A 21,898-nucleotide genomic window follows, 5' to 3' on the forward strand; every position below is an offset into this window, starting at 1 on the left:
AAACTGTCTCATAATGGTCGTCCTGACATCTCCCAACTTATTTTCTCAGCAGAGTAATTTTTCTGAAGTGCAAATTTGAAGGTGTCATTTTACTACTTAAAATTCCACTCTGGCTCTCCATTGCTCTTAGGATAAAAAGTAACTTCTTCGACATGGAATAAAATGTCCCCTCACAATCTGGCTGCTTCTGGTTTCATCCCCTTCACTCCTCATTCCCATCCCAGTCCTATGGACTATATTTTATTTCTTGAAAAGCTTCATGTTCTCTTCTTGCCTGCCTCTTTCCCCTTCTTGATACTTCCTTCACCACTCCTTTATCCCAAAACTCCCTAACTGCCATTCCTCAAGTCATCCTCTATTTGTCCTTCAAAGTCAGTTTAGATGTCCTGGAATTGACCCTAACAATTGACCCTGGCTCTAATAATTCCAGCTTAGGTGACTTTCCTATGTGTTTCATTAATTCTCTCTCTCTCTTCTATGTATGTATGCTATTATATCATACATATATGTGTATCTTTTCTTTGTTTCATTTTCTTAAAGGAAATTATTATATCGTAAAGTTTACTTATTTTCTTGTTTATTGTCTGTCATCCTCCACCAGAATATATGTTCCCTGAGATCAAGAACTTTTGTCTACCTTACTCACCACTATGTCCCCAGAGCCTCCAACAGTGCCTAGCTCCTATTAGAGACTCAATAAATATGTACTAAGCGAATGATAGAAACACATTTTTTGAGGCAAAGTTCTTCATATTGTTGTATAGTCCCATGAAATATTTGGGATACAATTACACTAAGAAATTATTTGTTGTGTCAGAGATTCAAATTTAAGTGAGCCGCCTGTATTGTTTTTCTACACCCAGAACACATTTGGCAATATCTGGAGACATTTTTGACTGTCACGCTCAGATAGGTGGTACTACTAGCGTGTAGATGTCAGGGCTGCTAACCATTTTACAATGCATAGGCCAGCCCTTTACTTGGCAAATAATTATCTTGTCCAAAATGTTACCAGTGTGGAGGCTGAGAAACCCTTTAAGGGTCCCCAGCAGGCAGAGAGTGACTAGAATCTCTAAGTTCATCTTCCTTTGGGAAAGACAGCACGGGACTAAAGGAAGGCGTCTGGGGCTCGGGACTCGCTTTAAAACCCTGTGTACACATCTTCACGGCGATAACCAGACGGTAAGAGAGCCAGACTACCAACTGACGCAGGTGAAGTAAGGCTGTACAAAAGATCGCGTGTGAAGGGTACCGTGGACGTTACGTAAAGCGCTCTGCGCACACTGGTTACGTGCGACACTGAGACATCCTTTAAGTCTAACAACAAATCCTCCAGCAGCTGAGGCTAGGAAAGAGGTCAGCTGCATACCGGAAGCGGCCCGGCGGATGAGGCGTCCTTCTCCCCTAGCAACGGTCGCGAAACAAGTGCTTGTCGCAGCAGTGCCCAGTGCGCCTGCGCGGAGGCGGCGCCTGCTGATGTGGAGTTAGGTCGGGGAGGCGGAGCCCGGCGCACGGCGGTGTGCGGCAGAGGTGCTGGGGTGGTGGAGCAGCGGCCGAGGCCGGGATGGCGGCGCCGCTCGCTCCGCGCCGGGGAGCCGGGGCTGCCGGCCGGCGCTGGTTGGTGCTGCTGCCGCCCCTGCTGCTGGTGCTGCTGCTGGTGCGGCCCGCGGGGGCCCTGGTGGAGGGGCTCTACTGCGGCACGCGCGACTGCTACGAGGTGCTGGGCGTGAGCCGCACGGCAGGCAAGGCGGAGATAGCGCGGGCCTACCGCCAGCTGGCCCGGCGCTACCACCCCGACCGCTACCGGCCTGAGCCTGGCGATGAGGGCCCGGGACTGACGCCGCAGAGCGCCGAAGAGGCCTTCCTGTTGGTGGCGACCGCCTACGAGACTCTTAAGGTGAGGTCTGGGGGAGCAGATGGGCTGCGAAGACTCCTGGCCTGCGGAGCAGGGTTCTCGGTGACCCCGACTCCGGGCGCGGCCACCGCCACGACTCCTATCTAGGATGTTCGCGATTTCCTACGTGGCCCCGCGAAAGAACCCATACGGCTCATTGACAAAGATGGGAGCCCCGCGGGCCTTGGGGGACAGCCCTCTCCTTTTTTGTTACAGTTTTGCAAAGCTTTGGGCATCTAAGGATTTAATGAAAGCGCTTTAAAAACGTGTAGCTTACACTTGTAAAGCAAGGTAGTTGTTATTATCAGGATCTGTGATAGAACACAGGAAAGGTCTCCAATATTGAATGACTGTGATGGCGCCAATTTGACATGACAGAAACTTGATTTCTGGGCATGGTATTAAATGTGCCATTTAGCATGGGTTTACGGATCTGGAAAAACAAAACAATGAACAAGCAGTCAGAAGACCGGATATTTGACTCTTGGCTCCTACACCCCAAGTATGACCTTGGATAGTGACTCAATATGTCACAGTAGCTGTTTCTTCATATGCAAAATTAAAGCCGTGATACCTCCTCAGGGGGTTATTATGAGGATTGAGTAAGTGTGAGAAATCCACTGTATAGGACCTGTAAATAGGTGCTTAATGACTTGGTATTCAAGACTCTGAGAATTTTTGACAGGAAAAGTTTGTGAATATGTGTGTAGTCATTTGACAAAGGCTTTATGGAGTCCTTTGGGAATGGGGAGATTTAGCCTGATCCTGTTCTCTTCTCCTACTGCAAAAATCAAACCATATAAGGAATCCCAAGTATAACTCCTATTGGATGGAAATGTTACTGCTTCAAGGGCCCCATCATGCAAATGTACCAGCAATTTACAGCAATTGTAAGGTACTTCTTTCCAGCCTTAAAAAAAAAATAAAAATAAAGATAAATAAATATATATATATGTATATATACATATATCATATATATTTTTTATATATATTTATATATATTTTTTTAATTTGAGAGGGAGATCACCAGTGTGTTTGTGGTGGGTGAGGGTGGGGTGGAGGGGGAGAGAGAGAAAGAATCTCAAGCAGGCTCCACACACACTCAGCTCTGAGCTGCCCCGCAACCCTGCGATCATGACCTGAGCCGAAATCAAGAGTGGAGTGATCAACTGACTGAGTCACCCAGGCGCCCCCCTCCTTTTTTTTTTTTTGAGTCATAGTTTTCCATGTTGCTATGTTGTCTGCTTTTAATGACTACTTTGGGTATACTAATTTAACCATGGATTATTTTTATAGATTAGCTTCCCAGAGCTGAAAATACTGAAACAAGGAGTTAAAGGCTTTTCATTCATGCTTTCCAGAGCAGTTTATATAATACGGAGTCATATTAATGAGTGTGCTGAGTTTGCTAAATTATGACTAGCATTGTTTAGATTGTAATTCTTACTGGCAATTAACTGAAGAATGAGTGGGGCATGGGGAAAGTGCAGATACCAGAGGGTTTAGTTGCTTATTATTTAGGATATAGAGTGATTGAAGAAAGACTTCCCAAAAATGGGAAAGAACTTCTCCATCCAGGACAACCCAGCATCTAAAGCCCCAATCTGTGTTTTTTCTGCAGTGAGGAAATCTAGTGGTTCAGACAAACAGGCAGAAGGACCTGGTGGCATATAAGGAAGCACTGGAGGGATGGAGAACTTCCAGAAGAGAGGGCAGCAGAAACACTGGCAACTGTTGCCTTATGCTGGGGTTGGAGATGGTTTGGCATGAGAGTGGTGAGCATGTTAGTAAACGAGAACCAAGAATGAGAGATGGTAGATAAATTCTTGCTGGGAGGAACCCCAAGATTCTTAACTATTCTTGCCATTTTCTTGCAGACACATATTTGGAGGCTGATTTGGCAGATCTGCATTGGTTGCCTCTAAAAGGTTTTACCCCTAAAGTTTAGGGTTGATTGGTTAGCTAATGAAAGCTCAATGAAATAATTTGTGCACTTTTTGGCAGTTAAAAACTGGTATGTCTGGAGAAAGTAACAATTTTTTTTCAAGTTTATTTATTTATTTAGAGAGAAAGAGCAAGTTGGGGAGAGGTGGAGAGAAAGAGGGAGAGAGAGAATCCCAAGCAGGCTCCCGCACTGTCAGTGTGGAACCTGACATGGGGCTGGAACTCATGAACCATGAGATTGTGACCTGAGCCGAAATCAAGAGTTGGACGCTTAACTGACTGAGTGACCCAGGCACCCCAAAAGTAACACTTTTAATCTTGATTCCAACAGGAGGTTTGCAGTACTACAAATGTCTCCAAACAGGAAACAATTGGAGTTGTGCTGATGGAGGAGGGAGTGAGAGAATGTGCAGTAGTTTCCCCAGCCCCATTCAGAGTTACTGTCAGAGGAAAGGGATGTCTAGGGATGGTTTGGACCCTGAAAATCAGACCTAGCTCAGCTCTATGAAAACAGTTTTACAGTTATAGAGATGGACTTCTAAGTGGAACACTTCCAGAAACTTTTCTTCTTCAAACTTCATTGCAGATTCCCTCTCCTGGAATAAAGGAAAGGACTTTGATTTGCTGTATGTGGAAGTTATTAAAAACAAACAGGGTGGTCAGGTTTTATTTCTGTCATAATGAAAAACTGTGAGTAAGCGGCCAGAGAATTCATTTCTGGGTAATGCAAAGATCTAGTGAACTGGGGTCATCCAATTTGGACAGCCTCAGCCTTCAAATTATCCCTTTGAGGCAATGGGGATGTAACTACTACTTGAGTTATATCTGCAGGCTGGAATCAGGGCTTGTGAGGGATAAGAGGTTCACATGGCCTTTGCTACGAGCAGATCAGATAGAATAGTGGGAGGAGTTGGTAGGTTCCAGTGGCTCTGGAACAAGGAGATGCAGAAGCCTATCTAGAATTCCACATATCATCTCATGGAGGTAGCAGATGCCTACCTGGGACCACTTCTTTTCTGTTTGCTAGTTTTCGTATGCGCTGTATCTTTCTCCATAAAGAATAACAGTAAACCCTGTGAGAGGTGTACTATGTACAAAGCCAGCCAGAAAGAGGAAGGGACTTGGGAAGACTGTGTCCTCCTTCATAGCCATGTGCAGTTATTGCTGGCATATGGAAGAAGTTGATTTTATATTTGCTTTGTAAAATGCACAGGTAGATTCCATCTTGAAACAGTGTATCTAAAAGAAATTTTTCCTTTCTTGAAATCTGAAATGATTACTTATAAGTTCATTGGAGCTAGGAGTCTTTTTTCTTCCCCCATAATTTTTTGATAACCTTTTGATTTCTCTTATTGTTAGTCTGTTCAAGGCTCTTAATATTTTTAATATATGTGATATAAGAAGCTACATTATATCTTCATTATAAGCTTATAGTGGTTTTCCATCAAAACTTCTAATAACCAAGGATCTCTGAATGTTGATAATAAAATACATCACCAAAATGGGAACTTATATTTGTGAATTCTTGTGGATTTATGCCTGAAGTTGTCTTGGTCAAATAAATACCTCTTTGAGAGAGAGAGGCTTTTTAAGATGGCGGTTGTTAAAAAAATAAGTACACTAACGGGATTTAAATATAGTTGGTAAGACAGGAGATATCACACTTGGTCATTGTTATTTTAGCAACACGGATTCTACCTGTGCACAGAGATACTGAGGAAAACCAGAAAAAGAAGGATGGGTAATTGTGGAAGGCGAAGGCACTGGTCAGATGCTTTCATCAAGTCATGCTTAGTTCAGATTTTCAAATAACTTAAAAATGCAGTTCTCAGCAGGACGTCAAACCATTATGATTTTACACACTGTGTTATATTTGCTTCATCATATGAGCAAAGTTAAGACAATGAAATAGTATTTAGTGTATTCGACTACTGGGATTCAGGGAATTTGTGGACTTTGGAAGTAAATGGACTCTCACTTGCTGTGTCAACATTGAATCTTTTTATGTGGATATAGCACTTATCACACTGCACTGTAAATATGGAGTAGCCCACCTTTCTTCACTAAACCGTCTCCTTGCCTTTTTGTATGTATATCCATGGAACCTAGCTCAGTGTCTGGCACATCAGATAATGAATGTTTGTTAAATGAAAACTCATATTTGGAGATAGATTCAGATTGAATGGAAATTGAAAGTGGATTTCTGACATTGTGACCTTGTTATGTGAAGCCTACTTTGGTATTTTACCCTAAATTAACTGTAGTTTTAAAGAGTGGTATAGATAAAGTAGATTGGATGGCTATGAATGAAAAGTTCCCGCATGAGAGAAAATGCACATCTATTTTTTAGGATAAATTCTGTTTTTTTGAGTGAAAACATTAACCCTTTTTGAATATAGATAACAATTGGATGAAGTAGATGGAATACGGAAGGCATAGAAGTAAGCAGATGAGGGAACAGGTGGAAAGAATGCACTTAGAAAATGGGAAAATAGAATTTGACACCATTTTGCAAAATCACAAAAGAACAGAAAAGATCTTGGCAGTATTGCCAAAAGATCTTGGCATGAATGTTATCTGATAAGGTAGGAGATCTGTAGTGAGAGCCTTTTACTACTTTAGCCTTGTCTTGGCAGGGAAGTCACAAGAACACTTTTCTATCAGTCTAGTTGGTGTAGCAGAGCTTTAGCACTTATGAAGAATTGGGCATAAGGGGGGGGGGGATTCTGAACACCCTACCCTTTTATGTGACTGTTTATTGTTCTTCCTTAGTTTATTCTCTTATTCAGTCCTTTCTGTAACTGGTGCTGAGGGAGGCACTGAGGGAGGAGACAATAACAATGAAGAAGGCACAGTTCTTGCCTTTAATCTTTTAACATAACAAGGAGACAGGTACTTATTGTGTGGTTATTATTTATTTAAGTTATATAATAAAATGTGTAGGTTATATTGCAGCACTGAGAGGACACAATTATTTCTTTGGGGATTGGAGAAGAATGTACTCTTTGATCTGGATGTAGAACAGTCACCAACAGTTGACAGTGAAGGGATATTTTTGGTAGAGGGAAAACCTGATCAATAAAAACATGGAGTCATGAGTATGTAAGACTCATTCCAGGAATGAGATCTAGTTTGGTAAGGTATTATAATAGTATTTTCTCCACCAATGATCACTTTTATTATATTTCTCTGAAGTACTCTTTGTTTTGAGGAACAATTAACTGCATTTCTTAGAATTATTGTTTTTCTTTCCTAGCATCTATCCAGATTAATCAATCATTCATAATAATTGGGTATTCATAAAAATAATAAAAAACATGTAAATTTTGAATACAGTTGTGATGCTGATAAACAGCCAACTTAATTAAGCTTGATGGCAGATAGTTTTCATTTTACATGTCAACTCTGATTGGTTATGACTCCCTGAAACACTTGTAAAGGTTTTGAGATCTTGTCTGGGTTTAGTGAGAAGGAAGGAGGACATGTTCGATAGTGATTTCTCCCATGGGCCCAGAAGAAGGGTGTGGTACCTTATGCACCACACACACTATTTCTGCTGTGAGTCCATAAGTGTTTATTTTTTACTGATCCCTTAATTTCAACTGTTATTCCCTACTTATGGCAAAGACTGATTGTATACCAGATGTATTTAATTTTAGTTCTGTGACTACCTGACACATGATGTTATCAACACCCAATCAGAGCTTTTGATTAACACAAAAACGACTGAGTTGTTAGAATTCTGGCCAGAAACTGAGCACTTGAGATTTTAATTTAGCCTGTGCAGATTTATCATGGGTAAAAAGAACATTTTGAGATATTCACAGCACAGAGACCCTTATTGCATTTTTCACAGATTTTAGAGGATCCACTACTTTTAGGTTAGAAGCCTGTCAGGCATATGGTAAGGAGATGTTTCAGGAGACTGGAACATAGTTTGGGATCAGATAATGAACAACCTTTTAATCTGTGTTCAGGAATTCGAACTTTATGTATCGAATAGTTACCAGAGGTTTTAAAGAGGAGAAATAACACAACCTGATGTTTCTCTCAGGAAGAAAATTCTGAGAACAATCTTGAGAATGGGTTAGGGAAGACGGAGAGGTTTTTGACTGAATTCATTTCCACCATTTTCTGGAATTTTGTCATTCTTCTTTGGCAACTTGAAAATCTCTTAGTTGGTTCATTTCACATTCCTTTCACTTAATTTTGCTTCTTTCAAAGCTACTGTCACATCTTTCTTCTTTTTTCACTGTTGGCTATCTTTACTTCCTCACCTCCTTTTCCTTCCAGCTGCCATAGACTGACATGTATCAGCACACATACTGGAATTGTTCTTCAGGTGAACAGTGGTGCTCTAGGTGTCAGATCTGAGAGCTGCTCTTCCTTTCTCCCTCCTGGTGTGATCTGTGGCATTTGATGTTGCTGATCATATGGTTCTTTAAGCTGTTCTCCCTAAACACCCTCAGTGTTATTCTCTCCCTTTTCACCTGTCTTTCTAGTCATTTCTTTTCAGTCTTTATAATCTTTTCTTCTGCCAACACCTTAAACATTGCTTTTCCTTAGAGTTCTATCCTTTGGGTACTCTTTTTTATTTTTGTTTTCTAATCTCTTCCTGGTGAAACTCAACTACATCTGTGACAACTCTAAAATCTGTGTTCTCTAGGTTCATATTTTCAGTTGTGTCTCATTTTGTAGCATAGTTACCCAAAATTAAACATTTGAGAAGTCAATCTTGTTATGTTTGTTAAAGCATACATTTTAAAAGAGGATGCAATTATGACTCATATAAACACAAAATGAACATTGTCAGATTTTATTTAATTAATTAATGAAGGAACCACTAAGATATTAAAATCAGTTCAAAAGAGAAAAATTGCCACACATTCACGAACAGGGAACACTAAAGTGCCTGTAAAACTGGCCAGTATGACAAGGCAATAGTCAGTTGTATTCCATTGGACACAATTTATCTTTCTGTGAAGAAGAATTATCTGCATTACTTCCAGTTTTCTACATGTTACTTCTGTCCCTATAAAGGTGCAACCCTCTTTCAGGAATAGATAATCCCAGGAGGCTCCAAGAATTGAAAAGATTCCAGTAATTTTTTTCTTCCTTTTTCAGAATCTTCCACTATTTTCTCTAGCATCTTCTCTAAACTTGATATCCTGTTCTTTTTTTTTTTTTTTTAAGCTTATTTATTTTGAGAGAGAGAGAGAGAGCAAGAGTACATGAGTAGGAGAGGGGCAGAGAGAGAGGGAAGAAATCCCAAGCAGGGTCTGCACCATCAGCGTGGAGCCCCATATGGGGCTTGAACTCTTGAACCATGAGATCACGACCTGAGCTGAAATCAAGAGTCTGATGCTTAGCGGACTGAGCCAGCCAGGCACCCTCATTCCATTAAGCACGATAGTGTCAGAGTTAGCTTTCAAAAATAAACACTTCTACTTAGTGGTATTGTTCTCATGCTTTAAAACATTTTGTTTTTGAATAGCACAGACAATACTACTCTAGCACTTCAGCATGGCATACAAGGTTCTCTCCATGGTTCTTATCCAAATCTGTCTTCCTGGGCACATTTACTACACTTTCTTCCTAAATTTCCCTACTGTGCAACCTTCGCTGAATCCATTAAATTCATTGATGCTTCTGTACTTCAACACTTGATGTTACCTGTGCCTGGAACAGATTTTACACTGTACTTGCTTTTCAAGATCCAGTACTTATTTCTTCTCTGCTGTGGTTTCTGTTACCAGTGGTCTCAGGCAGAGTTAGTCTTTTCTTCCTTAGCACATCAAATTGCATTTTTCTTGCTAGATTGTTCTAAATGGAAGAGTTCTTGAGACCAGGACGTTATCTTATTTGTCTTTTTATCCTCCTTTGAATTGGGCACAGGCTTAATGCCCCGTGTAATTATGCCCCTGATTTGAAAATAACCAAGGTTTTTAAAAGCTCAGGTTACCAAGTAGATGGTGATACTATACTATTAACTGACACGGAGGGACAGATTTGCATGTTTGTTTTGAGATAGTTATGTTATATTTAGGAAATGCTTAGGAGACATTTGAAAATAGGAGGACACAGGAAAAGCAAATCCAAGTATCACTAGTATGTAGGTGATACTGCAAATCGTGGAAGTTGTTGAGGTCACATGTGGAAAGAAGAGAAGACATGGGAAGACAGTGGCATAGTGACTGGGGTCAGGAAGCAGGGAGAGAAATGAAACTGACAGCAGTAAATTTCCTTCCTCTGTAGTAGGATGTAATGGCCTGGATAAAAATGTAGGAACAGATGTTATTTTTTTTTAAAGGATCATTTGTGTGTGTGTATTTCTTTTCAAATGGGATTAATATATATTTTTAAGAATGAACAAAAATATTACGTTTTTTTTTTAATATACTATTGATTCCTGGCCTTTAACATCCAACCTAAAATGGTTTCTACTATCTGTGTAACAGAAAAATTTTAATGTATAAGTGGCTGCAATACAAATTATTGCAATTTATGTATATTGAGACCAAACAATTCATTATTTCTTCAAGGGCAAGAACATAATATATTTTTGCCTCTGGGGAGGTGGGGGGGAATGATCATTTTCATAAGAGAAGGAAGGATTCAGTGCTTTCTTTGCTTGTGGGTTTCCTCTTGTTCACTTTTGATCTAGATATTGGTGGTTCTGTTCCAGTCCTCCTGCATATGCCCAAGAGGATTGGGAGTGGAGTGGACACCAGCAGAAGCACCATTTTTTCCTGTAGAGATTAGAAACAAGGAGCTTATTGCCCTGCTGGTCAAGGCTCAGGACAGAGAGGAGGAAGAAACAAGTATAAAGGTTTTGGTTTTGGAAAGAAGTTGGAATCTCCTGACCCTGGGACCTTAGGATCCACAAAATTGCTGAAAGAAAAAATACTACCTTATTGAAAGGTAAGACATTAAACTGTTTTAAGGTTTAAGCTGTTTTAGCCACAGTAGCATATTTTCATAAGCTATGAAATCAAGCAGTCATTTCTGCTAAGCCCAAGTTTTTGTGAAATAATCACCGGCCTTCCTGGTGAGATGAACACCTGTGTATAGTGAGGGAGAGCCTTTACAAAATTTTACTCATTTTTTAAATGACACTTACTGAATGCCAGGCACTATGGTAGGTCTTGGATATACAGAGATTAATGTGTCACCCTACCTATCTTCCAGAAGTTCTCACTCAAGCAAAAGAAAAAACGAATGATTACAATGTGATAAGTGCTATAATAAATAGGTCACATATGTAATAAGAGTGTCCTAAAGGATTAATAGGAGCTCATGAGGTTGGAAGAAAGGGATGGGCATTTGAGGTAGAAAGAATTATATGTTCAAAGACATAGGTATGAAAGGGCATGCTGTACTGGAAGAACACACCAAATTTCAGAAATTACTATCTGATGTTTGCTATGGGCAAAAGAGGGGCAAGTGATGAGATGTTGCTAGGTAAGAGTGCACTAGTTATGGAGGCCTTGTTGCATGTCAAGAAATTTTAACTTACTAGCCACACGGAATAACTGGAGATTGAGGACTGAGTTCCAGGATGGGTGGGAGAAAAAATAAATATAATGGTTTTAAAATATGTATGTACCTGTAGCTTTCAATTGGGTCTCAGCCTCTTGTCTTTTCTTTTTTGCTAGTATTCCAGGTATCCTTGCTAGTATTCCTGGTATCCTTTTTTGCTAGTATTCCTGGTATCGTTGGTAACCTAGTATTCTTACTAGGTTGATTCTAAACTTTGTAGGCTACTAGAGAGTAGAATTTTGACTTAGACTGTTGAAAACTAACTCTCCAATTTGTGCCAACCTTGAATACCTTCCAAGGTATATTATGCATACCTCAGCCTAAGATAATTTTCTTCAATCTGGAGAGAAAGCTATAAACCCAAGAGTAAAGATTCTGGCTGATTAAATCCTATAACAAGGAGGTGGCCGACCTTTCTTGTCTTTAATCGTGACAAAAACGGGGTCATAAATTTATGGTGACCCCAAAGAAAAGAAAACCATCCTGTGAAGTCAGACTTGATCCTGAAACCTTTTGCAGGAATTAATTTGAGGCCTCATTAGAGGGCTCTGAATAGACTTCACAGGCTCTGGTTGCAGCAGAGAGGCCAGACACAAGGTTCAGATTTTGGAGTGGCTGGTTGCTGGAACATTAGTTGACCATCCTATTAGAAGAGCTCAGGACTCAATGAAGTAAGTCACAAATTTAGGGACCAGTGAGAAGATGGTGACTGTGGTAGAAGATCTGGGTGAAATGTTTGAATAGGGATATCTGCATTCTATGGATTGTGACCTTCACTAAGAGAACAAAGACGAGAGGATAACTGTTGGACCCATGACATTCACATAGCAGATTTCAGTCACACTCAAAGACAGTGCTGTATACTTTAACCAGGAGGAGTACAGTCAGGCTGGGCAAAGGGCTCTGTGTAGATAATGATGCTGGCTGGAGTTCTTTAGGAATCTGATCAGTGTGGCAGTTAGTTTTAAAACTACTACATGTAATCGAGTTGGAGCAAGAAGAATTGTGTTTGAAGAAACGCATTTCAAAAGGCATCTACCAAGATTGGGAGGCTGAATGAAAAGTCAAAGATTTCAGGCCAAAAGCAGAACATTTCTATAAAATTAGTCCAAAAAGCAAAAACTATAGGGAGAATGGAAAAATTCTTAAAAGATGCCTTAAAGTACTCAAAATGAGATACATCAAGATATGTGGGTTTTAGTCTTCAGAGCTATCTGTATGACCTATAAAGTTTTGCCCTTTTTAGGTTAGAAGCTACAAAATATGCCTTATAGAAAGAATAATGGATTGACAGTTGAGGCATGTGCCAATTGCCACAAGAAAATCTTTTTTTTTTTTTTTTTTTTTAACAGAAAAGAACATTCAAAGAGTGAATTTGAAAATAAAAACAGCCTGAACTCAGCCCTCTCTAAATAACAGACAGTTCTCATACTGGCCCTCCAAATAGTGCTGTAGAGTAGACTTTAAATATATTTAAATTTCATTATACTAGATACTAGTTTATTTGGTTTCAAATTCTAGTCAGAGGTAAAAAATAGTTTGAATGTACTGAATTTAAGAGAATTGTCACTGAGAATGTGCTCAAACTCACAATTCTTATTAGAAAACATATAATGATTTTAATGGGTACAGAGGAGATATTGTCATTAGCAAACTCATTTCAAATCTCAGAAACTATACGTTGGAAGAGTCAGGAGGTCCTGAATAGACCCCAGAGCCTTCATCTGTGGTAGTAGAGCACTGGGTGTAGATTTTGAAATGCCTTTAGTTAAGAATTTACAATTTTATGAATATTAAATAATTCATGCTAGAAAGACAGCCTCTAGGTTAAATAAGATTTTTAATTTTCATAATGGTTTCTGTTGTACTCCCTCCCTTACACAGAGTAAAGAATTTGTTGTGGTTTTACTCTTTAACACTCTTTGGACATAAGACAAAATAGGGGGCGCTTGGCTAGCTCAGTTGGTAGAGCAAGCGACTTTTGATCTCTGGTCATGGGTTTGAGCCCCACATTGGGGGAAGAGTTTAATTTTTTTTTTTTTTAATGTTTATTTTTGAGAGAGAGAGAGACAGAGCATGAGAGGGGGAGGGGCAGAGAGAGAGGGAGACACAGAATTCGAAGCAGGCTCCAGGCTCTGAGCTGTCAGCACAGAGCCTGACGTGGGGCTCAAACCCACCAACTGTGAAATCATGACCTGAAGTCGGACGCTTAATTGACTGAGCCACCCAGGCACCCTGAGTTTACTTTAAAAAAAAAAGAAAGACAAAATAGGTTTCCTGTGTGATAAAGAAGCAAATCATAACCCCGTGTAGAGTTCTTCAACCTATGTAGCTCAGTAAGAGATTGGCATTTATCTCTATTTGAAATTGATTAAAATTAGAGGTTTTAAGAAATGTTTTATTTGTGAACATTCAGAGCAGCATTTCAGAATGCTGTGATTTTTTTTTTTTTCAACGTGTTTGTGTAATTAAGAAAGATCTATATGTTACCTTATTTATGAACTGGGCTGTGACAATATAATAGTAAAATACTCTGTATTTGTAACATTTTTTAATAATGTATCACTTGATGTTGAAATAACCCTGTAAAATTAGAAGGGTAGATATTGTCTCTGTTTTACAGATGAGGAAGAGTGAGGCTCAGAGAGGCTAAAGATTTCACTTGAAGTCACAAAGTTAAACTTTTTACCATTATACTGCATCAGTGTTTCTTGGAGATGAGCATAATTCAGTTTTATAAGGCACAGACTGGCTTTGTCTGCTTTTTGTTGTCTTAATCATTGCTTTCAACAGAAAACTTTCTACACAAGGCTGGAAAATGATGGCGAATATCTATAATAGAGATAAACATTTGTTCCTATGAATAATTATTGAAAGTAGGTATCAACATGTTCTGAAGTTAAAAGAACGTGACAACATCCTTATTAGCACCATAACGCTGCCTAAAACATCATGGTTAATTGCTATTAAAATGTTTTTATTTTTTCAGGAGGACTAACAATACTTACGAATTTGGAGAGATTACTTTTATTATGCTTTATACCTAATATTAAAGTTCTAGAAACAAATTTATGTGTGCCTTTGAAGAGTAGTGGGAAATTTTTTTATTTTGATAGTTTCAGTTCTTTTATTCAGATTAATCTTACATGATTATAAAATTCTGTTTGACTTAACAGATTATAAACTCAGTCCATTTAATGAAATGTCCTATGAAATTGAGTATCTTGTTATTTTACAGGATGAAGAAACACGAAAAGATTATGACTACATGCTGGATCACCCAGAAGAGTACTATAGCCATTACTATCATTACTACAGCAGGCGCTTAGCCCCCAAAGTGGATGTTAGAGTTGTGATTTTGGTCAGTGTATGTGCTATTTCAGTGTTTCAGGTTGGTATTAATGGAGGTGTATGTCTTCGTGTGTGTGCTTGAGTGCACATTGCCTAGTACTGGGCATTAAAACTGAATTAGAAGTACCTTTTTAAAAAAAATTTTTTTTTTTAATGTTTATTTGTGAGAGAGAGAGAGTGTGTGTGTGAGCAGGGGATGGACAGAGAGAGAGGGAGACACAGAATCCAAAGCAGGCTCCAGGCTCTGAGCTGTCAGCACAGAGCCGGACGCGGGGCTCAAACTCATGAACCGCAAGATCGTGACCTGAGCCAAAATCAAACAGTCAACTGACTAAGCCATCCAGCAGCCCCTAGAAGTACCTTCTTATAAAATTTATACTTATAAATTCTTATAAAATTTTACTTGCAGTTGAGACTAATTTTTTTAGACTAGAAAAATATTCATTTGTTCAACCAATCGATAACATTGGAATCATTGTAAGTGGGAAATCCAAGAAATTAATGATGAATGTCATTATTTAACTATAAAAAACTCAACAATAGATCCTTTTCTCATTGTTCCATTTAGAGTATTTCCCCCCGAACAGCCAGAGTGAATGTTAACCTGATCATATCATTATTTTTGTAGGACTTTTCAATGATTTCTCATTAAATTTAGGGAAAGCCTGAACTTTTTCTTTATTTTTTAAAAAATATTTATTTATTTTTGAGAGAGTGGGAGACAGAGAATCGCAAGCAGGCTCCACACTGTCAGCAGAGAGCCCAACATGGGGCTCGAACCCAGGAACTGTGAGATCGTGACCTGGGTTGAAATCCAGAGTCGAACCCTTAACCAGCTGAGCCACCCAGGTGCCCCCCAAACCTGAACTTCTTAATATGAACTAATAAGTCTTGGTGGCTATCCACAAAATGCCAGAAGTGCTTGCCATTACTATAACAACCAAAAATGTCCCACACATTTCCACTGCCTACTAAGGGCACTCTTGCTTAGGCTGAAAACTACTGAAACAGATTAAAAGAGCTGTAGTAACTTTTCATGTTCTTCTAAATGTCACAAAAATTTAACTTCAGCTTGAAGTGAGTTTTTCCTACTATTCTTAAACTAACCACACCTGTTATGTTCTCTAGAGGAAAAGAACATGTCAAATGATTAGAATGAAGCAATTTGCTAGTCTGAAAACTGCTGCTCCAGCTTAATTCCCAGAAATGAGAGTCACTTTATATGACAAATAGAAATCCTGTTCAAAACTAACGTGTATTTTAAATGTATCCACTTTTGCAGAAGTATTTTCCCTTCAAAGGGGAAAGCAGGGATAATTTTACCTTTGTGTTTTAGATAATGTGATATCCTAGTAACATTTCTTTTCCTTAGTCCTAATAGATTGCTACTATAATATTTCAAGATATTATTGGTGTAACTGCAATATTCATTCAGTAAAACAGCAAATGAAATGTGTGGAATAGTGAGGAGTAGGGCTTTTTCTGACAATTAACAAAACGCTTTGTATATATTTATGAAATAAGTTAGATGTTTTACAGTCACAGTCCGTGTGTGTGTGTGTGTGTGTGTGTGTTTAATGTTTATTTAGTTTTGAGAGAAAGAGAGAGAGATCATGACCTGAGCCGAAGCCAGATGCTCAACCATCTGAACTACCCAGGTGTCCCAGATATTTTCCAGTCAAATACGAGTTCAAACATATTTGAATCTTTTACTTCAGAATATAATGAGCATTGCTGTGATATATCTAGATGGTTTAGGAAAGAGATGGGAATGAATATAGTTGCCTGAGTCTATATCCTGTGATCTCTTTTTTAAACAAGTTACTCACTGGCTAGTTTTGCCAGTTAACTCGTCCTCCAGAATGTAGATCACAGTCTCACAGTCTTAAGAGAGAGAGAGAGAGAGAGAGATTTTTTAATAGTGATCTAGGGAAAGTCATTTCGTAAAGATGTGAAATGAAAGGTATGGTGTGATTCCATGGATTTATCTTCTGATCTTGGTTATCTCCTGTCTGAATTAATGGCTGTTTTGGCCCAGCTCAGGGCTTACTTGATTTATCTAGCCTGAGATCCCATGTACATGGGGGTATTATTCAATTTTGTCTTTTACTTACAGAGGAACATGATTGTGGTCCCGATTTTTTTTTTAATTAAGTTAAGCTCTATGCCAAGCTCATGACCCCGAGATCAAGAGTTGCATGCTGTACAGACTAAGCCAGCCAGGCAGGCGCCCCTTGAAATCCCTGTTTTTAATCAGAATGGCTTTTGTGGGGGGGGAGGTGTTCACCAAGATGCATTTTGGTAGTAAAAATGACCCATTTTTCTTTGTTAAATATTCCAGTTTTTCAGCTGGTGGAACAGCTACGACAAGGCAATCAGCTACCTAGCCACAGTGCCCAAATACCGTATCCAAGCCATGGAGATTGCCAAGCAGCAGGGGTTGCTTGGAAAAGCCAAAGAGAAGGGCAGAAACAAAAAGTCCAAAGAGGAAATTCGTGACAAGGAGGAGAGCATCATAAAAAACATTATAAAAAGTAAAATAGATATAAAGGGAGGCTATCAGAAACCACAGATATGTGATCTTCTCCTGTTTCAGATTCTCTTAGCACCTTTTCACCTGTGTTCATATATAGTCTGGTATTGCCGGTGGATCTATAACTTTAACATCAAAGGCAAAGAATATGGGGAAGAAGAAAGACTGTATATCATACGTAAATCCATGAAGATGTCAAAGTCTCAGTTTGATAGTCTAGAAGATCATCAGAAAGAAACTTTTCTTAAACGGGAGCTCTGGATAAAAGAGAATTATGAGGTGAGTAATTACTCTCTGCTGGGATTTTAGTGTTACCTTACTTTTGAAGTTAAAATTTGGTGTATGAGAACGGATCACAGAAATGCACTCCAATTTCTGAAATCCAAGATTTAAATAATAAAGATTCAATTTTTATTGGAAGTGTGACTATATTTGGTAGTGGGACAATGGGTTTTTAACCTGTAATTTGTCTTAAAAGATGAACTTCAAATACTTTAATTGACTCATGCTGAAAATCTTAAGAAGGGTCTAATTTGTTGTGTTAAACTGCAGTGGGATAATATTTATGTTTGCAACGGTGTCACAACAACTTTCTGTTAATTGCTCTAATTGAAATTTGTTCTTCCCCAAATTTTCTTTCAGTCATGTAAACTTAGCCAGAGATTAAAAAAAAAAACAAAACAGAGAAGGAATAAGAGATGGAAATTTTGTTGAAATAACTTCATTTCAAAATAAATGAGCACAGAATCTTCTGTATAATAAATAACATATTATGAAAAGTTAACTTTTATTTAAAAAAAAAAGTCTCTAAATTTTGGGCAGTTTAATAAATGCTACATAATTGTCATCTATACTAGTTACCTTGAAGTGAGCAGCTGCTTAGCTAAAGTCCTAGAGGAACTAGTAATCTCATCATAATGATATTATATTAGGTTTGGGGTAAAATTAATTGACTGATGTTATTAAATATAAGAATAAAGCACAGTGATGGGGTGCCTGGCTGGCTCAGTTGGTAGAACATGTAGCTTTACTTATTACTTACTTACTTACTTACTTACTTACTTACTTATTTATTTATTTATTTATTTATTTATTTATTTATTATGAGAGTAAGCAAGCACGAAAGGGGGAGGGCAGCAAGAGGGAGAGAGAGAATCCCAAGCATGCTCTGCACTGTCAGTGCAGAGCCTGCCATGGGGCTTGAACTCACAAACTGAGATCATGACCTGAGCCAAAGTCAGACGCTTAACTGACTGAGCCATCCAGGCACCACAATGGAGCATGTGACTCTTTTTCTTCCTATTTTTTAAAAATGTTTATTTTTGAGAGACAGAGCACAAGTGGGGGAGGGCACAGAGAGAGGGAGACACAGAAGCCGAAGCAGGCTCCAGCCTCTGAGCTGTCAGCACAGAGCCCGACATGGAGCTAGAACCCACGAACCACGAGCTCATGACCTGGGTGAAGTCTGAAGCTTAACTGACTGAGCCACCCCGGTGCCCCAATGTGACTCTTGATCTCAGGGTTGTGAGTTTGAGTCCCACATTGGGTAGAGTTTACTTAAAACAAAACAAAAAAATAATACAGTGAGACCTTCTTAAGAAATCTGAAGTGTGTTTGTTTTTTTTTAGTTTCATAAACATTCCCTTTTTTTTTTTAAGTTTATTTATTTATTTGCGAGAGAACATATGCTTACACACACGTGAGCGGAGGAGGGGCAGAGAGAGAGGGAGACAGAGGGTCCAAAGCAGGCTTTGCGCTGACAGCAGAGAGCCCGATGCAGGGCTCGAACTCATGAACCATGAGATGATGACCTGAACCAAAGTCAGATGCTCAACCGACTGAACCACCCAGGCACCCCAACATTCCTTTGTATAGGTGGTGTCCTAAATAGATTTTACTGAAGGCAGGGTTCCAGTCTGAATTATATTTAACTTGCTATGAATTGCCAGAATGTTTTCGCAAGTAGATGTAGTTAGCCTGCTTGTAAATAACATAAAAATGGAAGGTAACATACTGTTTTGTTCCTGAATTATTTGAAAAGTTTTCTCTTTTAAGTAGGGTAAGCAGCCCAGTTTACAAAACTATGTTTTCCATGGAGTACTATCCTGGGCTGAATTATCATATGTTAATTATATGCGGTGATCTTAGTCATTACCTCCTAAAATTTGGTAGTAAAATCATTTCTTTCTACAATTTGATGAAACTGGTTATGAAAACTTGTCCATTTAGCTTCAGCTGACATCCATGAAGATCTTCTTTGTTCTATACCTTTGTGGTTTATTTAGCCCTCTTTGGGAACCTTAGTAAAATATTTTGAAAAACCAAAACTCTTCGAAGATAAAAGTAGATGTAAGTTCAATTTGGAGACAAGTGTATATAAAAGGTCATTTTTTCCCTTCGTTAGCATTAACAAATACTGAAAGTCATCAGTTAAATTTTCAGAGTATTGTATTAAAGTAATAGTGTGATTCTCTAATATTGGATATTGTGGAGAGGAAATGTTTACACCCTTTAAGCTCAGCTGATGTATGATTTCAGTAAGGAAACGAATGTATTCTCAAGTTACAGAAATCAGTAACAAAAATTACTAAGTTCTTGTACAAATTTTTTTAATTTAACCCTGAATGTTAAGGTGCTTAATTGCTTAGTATTTTTAGATGCATGGTCTTCAGAAGACTGTGTACATTCACAGGAAACTTTTACCTGAAGTTATATTTGAAAAATATTAACATGCTGTAAAAGTAATGACACATGTTTCCCTTTGGATAGTAAAGTCATTTAGGGTTATTTATACTTACAGGTTTATAAACAAGAACAAGAGGAAGAACTAAAGAAAAAATTGGCAAATGACCCTAGATGGAAGCGATACAGGAGATGGATGAAGAATGAAGGGCCTGGACGGTTAACATTTGTGGATGACTGAGGATTGCTGGAATGCTACTGTGCCAAACCTTAATTGTGATATTATTTTCATAGCTGAATTATTTTAGAATTGTAAAAACTGCTCCTCAGCAGTACTTAAAATTCCTCAAATATCTGATTAAACAGAATAATATAGAAATTTAAACTTTCCCTTAAAACTTTATATATAAGACATTTATGATTGTTCAATTTTTATAATCTATTTGTGGATTTTGTTAAATGATCTGACATGAAGATTTATTAGTTGCCATTTAAAATTTGTATCTTTAGTTAAAATACTTGACATGAAAATTTATTAGATACCATTTAAAATTTTTATGTGTTAAGTGTTTATTCTTTAAAAGTGTTTCCTTATTCTTTGTTCTAGTGCTACCTTTTTCTGCTTCCATGGCCTCATATTTTCACAAAACATAAAAAATTACAACAGCATTTAAATACACTGTGTCTTTAGACACGAACTTCTTCAGCAAAATGATTTCAACTGTCATGTCATCTTCATTACAGTCATTCTAGGATTGAAATATGTTCAAAATATCTCTCTAGGAGAGTCTTCTGCCAGAATGTGTTTATACTATTTTCCCCCTGTCGTACTATTCTTAATAAGATCAGAAACTCTCCAGGAGAGTGAATCTACCTTCATGTCCTTGTAGGATGATCTTGATTACAGTCATTATAGGACTAAAACTATTCTCAAACATTTTTCCAGAAGAGACCTTGTAAAAAGGTCTTTTGTACCACAGTATTGCTTCCCCCACCCCTTCAGTTAAAGAAAAAAAAAGATGGAGCAGAAATAGTGTACTGAAAAGTTGTTCATGTATTATGAAGTCTTTGAGCCATGAAAAATCCAGTGTACATGAGTGTATTTACATGCATTTAAACCAGAAAGAGGAGGTGCATGGCTGTGTGCTGTTCTTTCAAACAATGAAATATATATGTTTTATACATGTGGAAGTGAAAGCAATTCACACATAATTTGACTGAAGCAAGTATGATACTGCATCAGAGTATCGATACACAATCATGGTAGTGAATCAATACTCCTGTTAAAGGATGTATCTCAGTGCTTCATATTAATAAAATGGTTGCAATACGTCACAAGTTTGTGGGTATGACATTTAATTTATATATATATATATATTTTTTTTTAAGTTTATTTGTTTTTGAGAGAGAGAGAGTGAGAGAGAGAGCATGAGCAAGGGGAAGGCAGAGAGAGAGGAGACAGAATCCCAAGCAGACTCTGCACTGTCCGTGCAGAGCCCAACATGGGGGTTGATTGAACCCATGAAGTGTGAGATCATGATCTGAGCTGAAATCAACTGACTGAGCCACCCAGGTGCCCAAGGTATGACATTTTAAATCAAAGATTAAGGTAACTGCTTTTGTATCACATAGTTTTAAAAGAATAGTGTAGATAATAGAGATGCAGAGTCTCTGTTTCTAGCAAAAGTAAACTAGTGCTTTCAGGAGCTCAGCCTAAATGTGACATATACAAAGAGGCAAGGAGGGAAGGGTTTTATCCTTGTCAGTCGTTTAACCTATGAGTGAGGGCCTCAGTTGCCTCATTAAATGGAAAATTGGGGGAAGAGCTTAACTAGCTATCAGTAGGATCCTTTTACAGTTCTAAAATTCTGAAATATTTACATTTTTGTAAACTTTAGATAAAAGTGTTCAGATAAAAGTGGTTCATACATGTATTCATTTTTAGGAGGGTGGAG

At 38.4% G+C, this 21,898-nt stretch overlaps 1 protein-coding gene across 1 annotated transcript; it reads left to right on the forward strand.

Annotated features, from left to right (window-relative positions):
- The first annotated feature begins 1,492 nt into the window (after positions 1–1,492).
- Positions 1,493–21,278, forward strand: LOC101093721 (dnaJ homolog subfamily C member 25). The gene is made up of 4 exons (XM_023242564.2): positions 1,493–1,897; positions 14,616–14,768; positions 17,070–17,540; positions 20,062–21,278. The coding sequence occupies exons 1-4, from the start codon at positions 1,565–1,567 to the stop codon at positions 20,182–20,184; spliced, it is 1,080 nt and encodes a 359-aa protein (XP_023098332.1). The 5' UTR covers positions 1,493–1,564; the 3' UTR covers positions 20,185–21,278.
- The last annotated feature ends 620 nt before the right edge of the window (positions 21,279–21,898 follow it).

Source organism: Felis catus, chromosome D4, assembly GCF_018350175.1.
Source record: "Felis catus isolate Fca126 chromosome D4, F.catus_Fca126_mat1.0, whole genome shotgun sequence".
NCBI classification, from domain to species: domain Eukaryota; kingdom Metazoa; phylum Chordata; class Mammalia; order Carnivora; family Felidae; genus Felis; species Felis catus.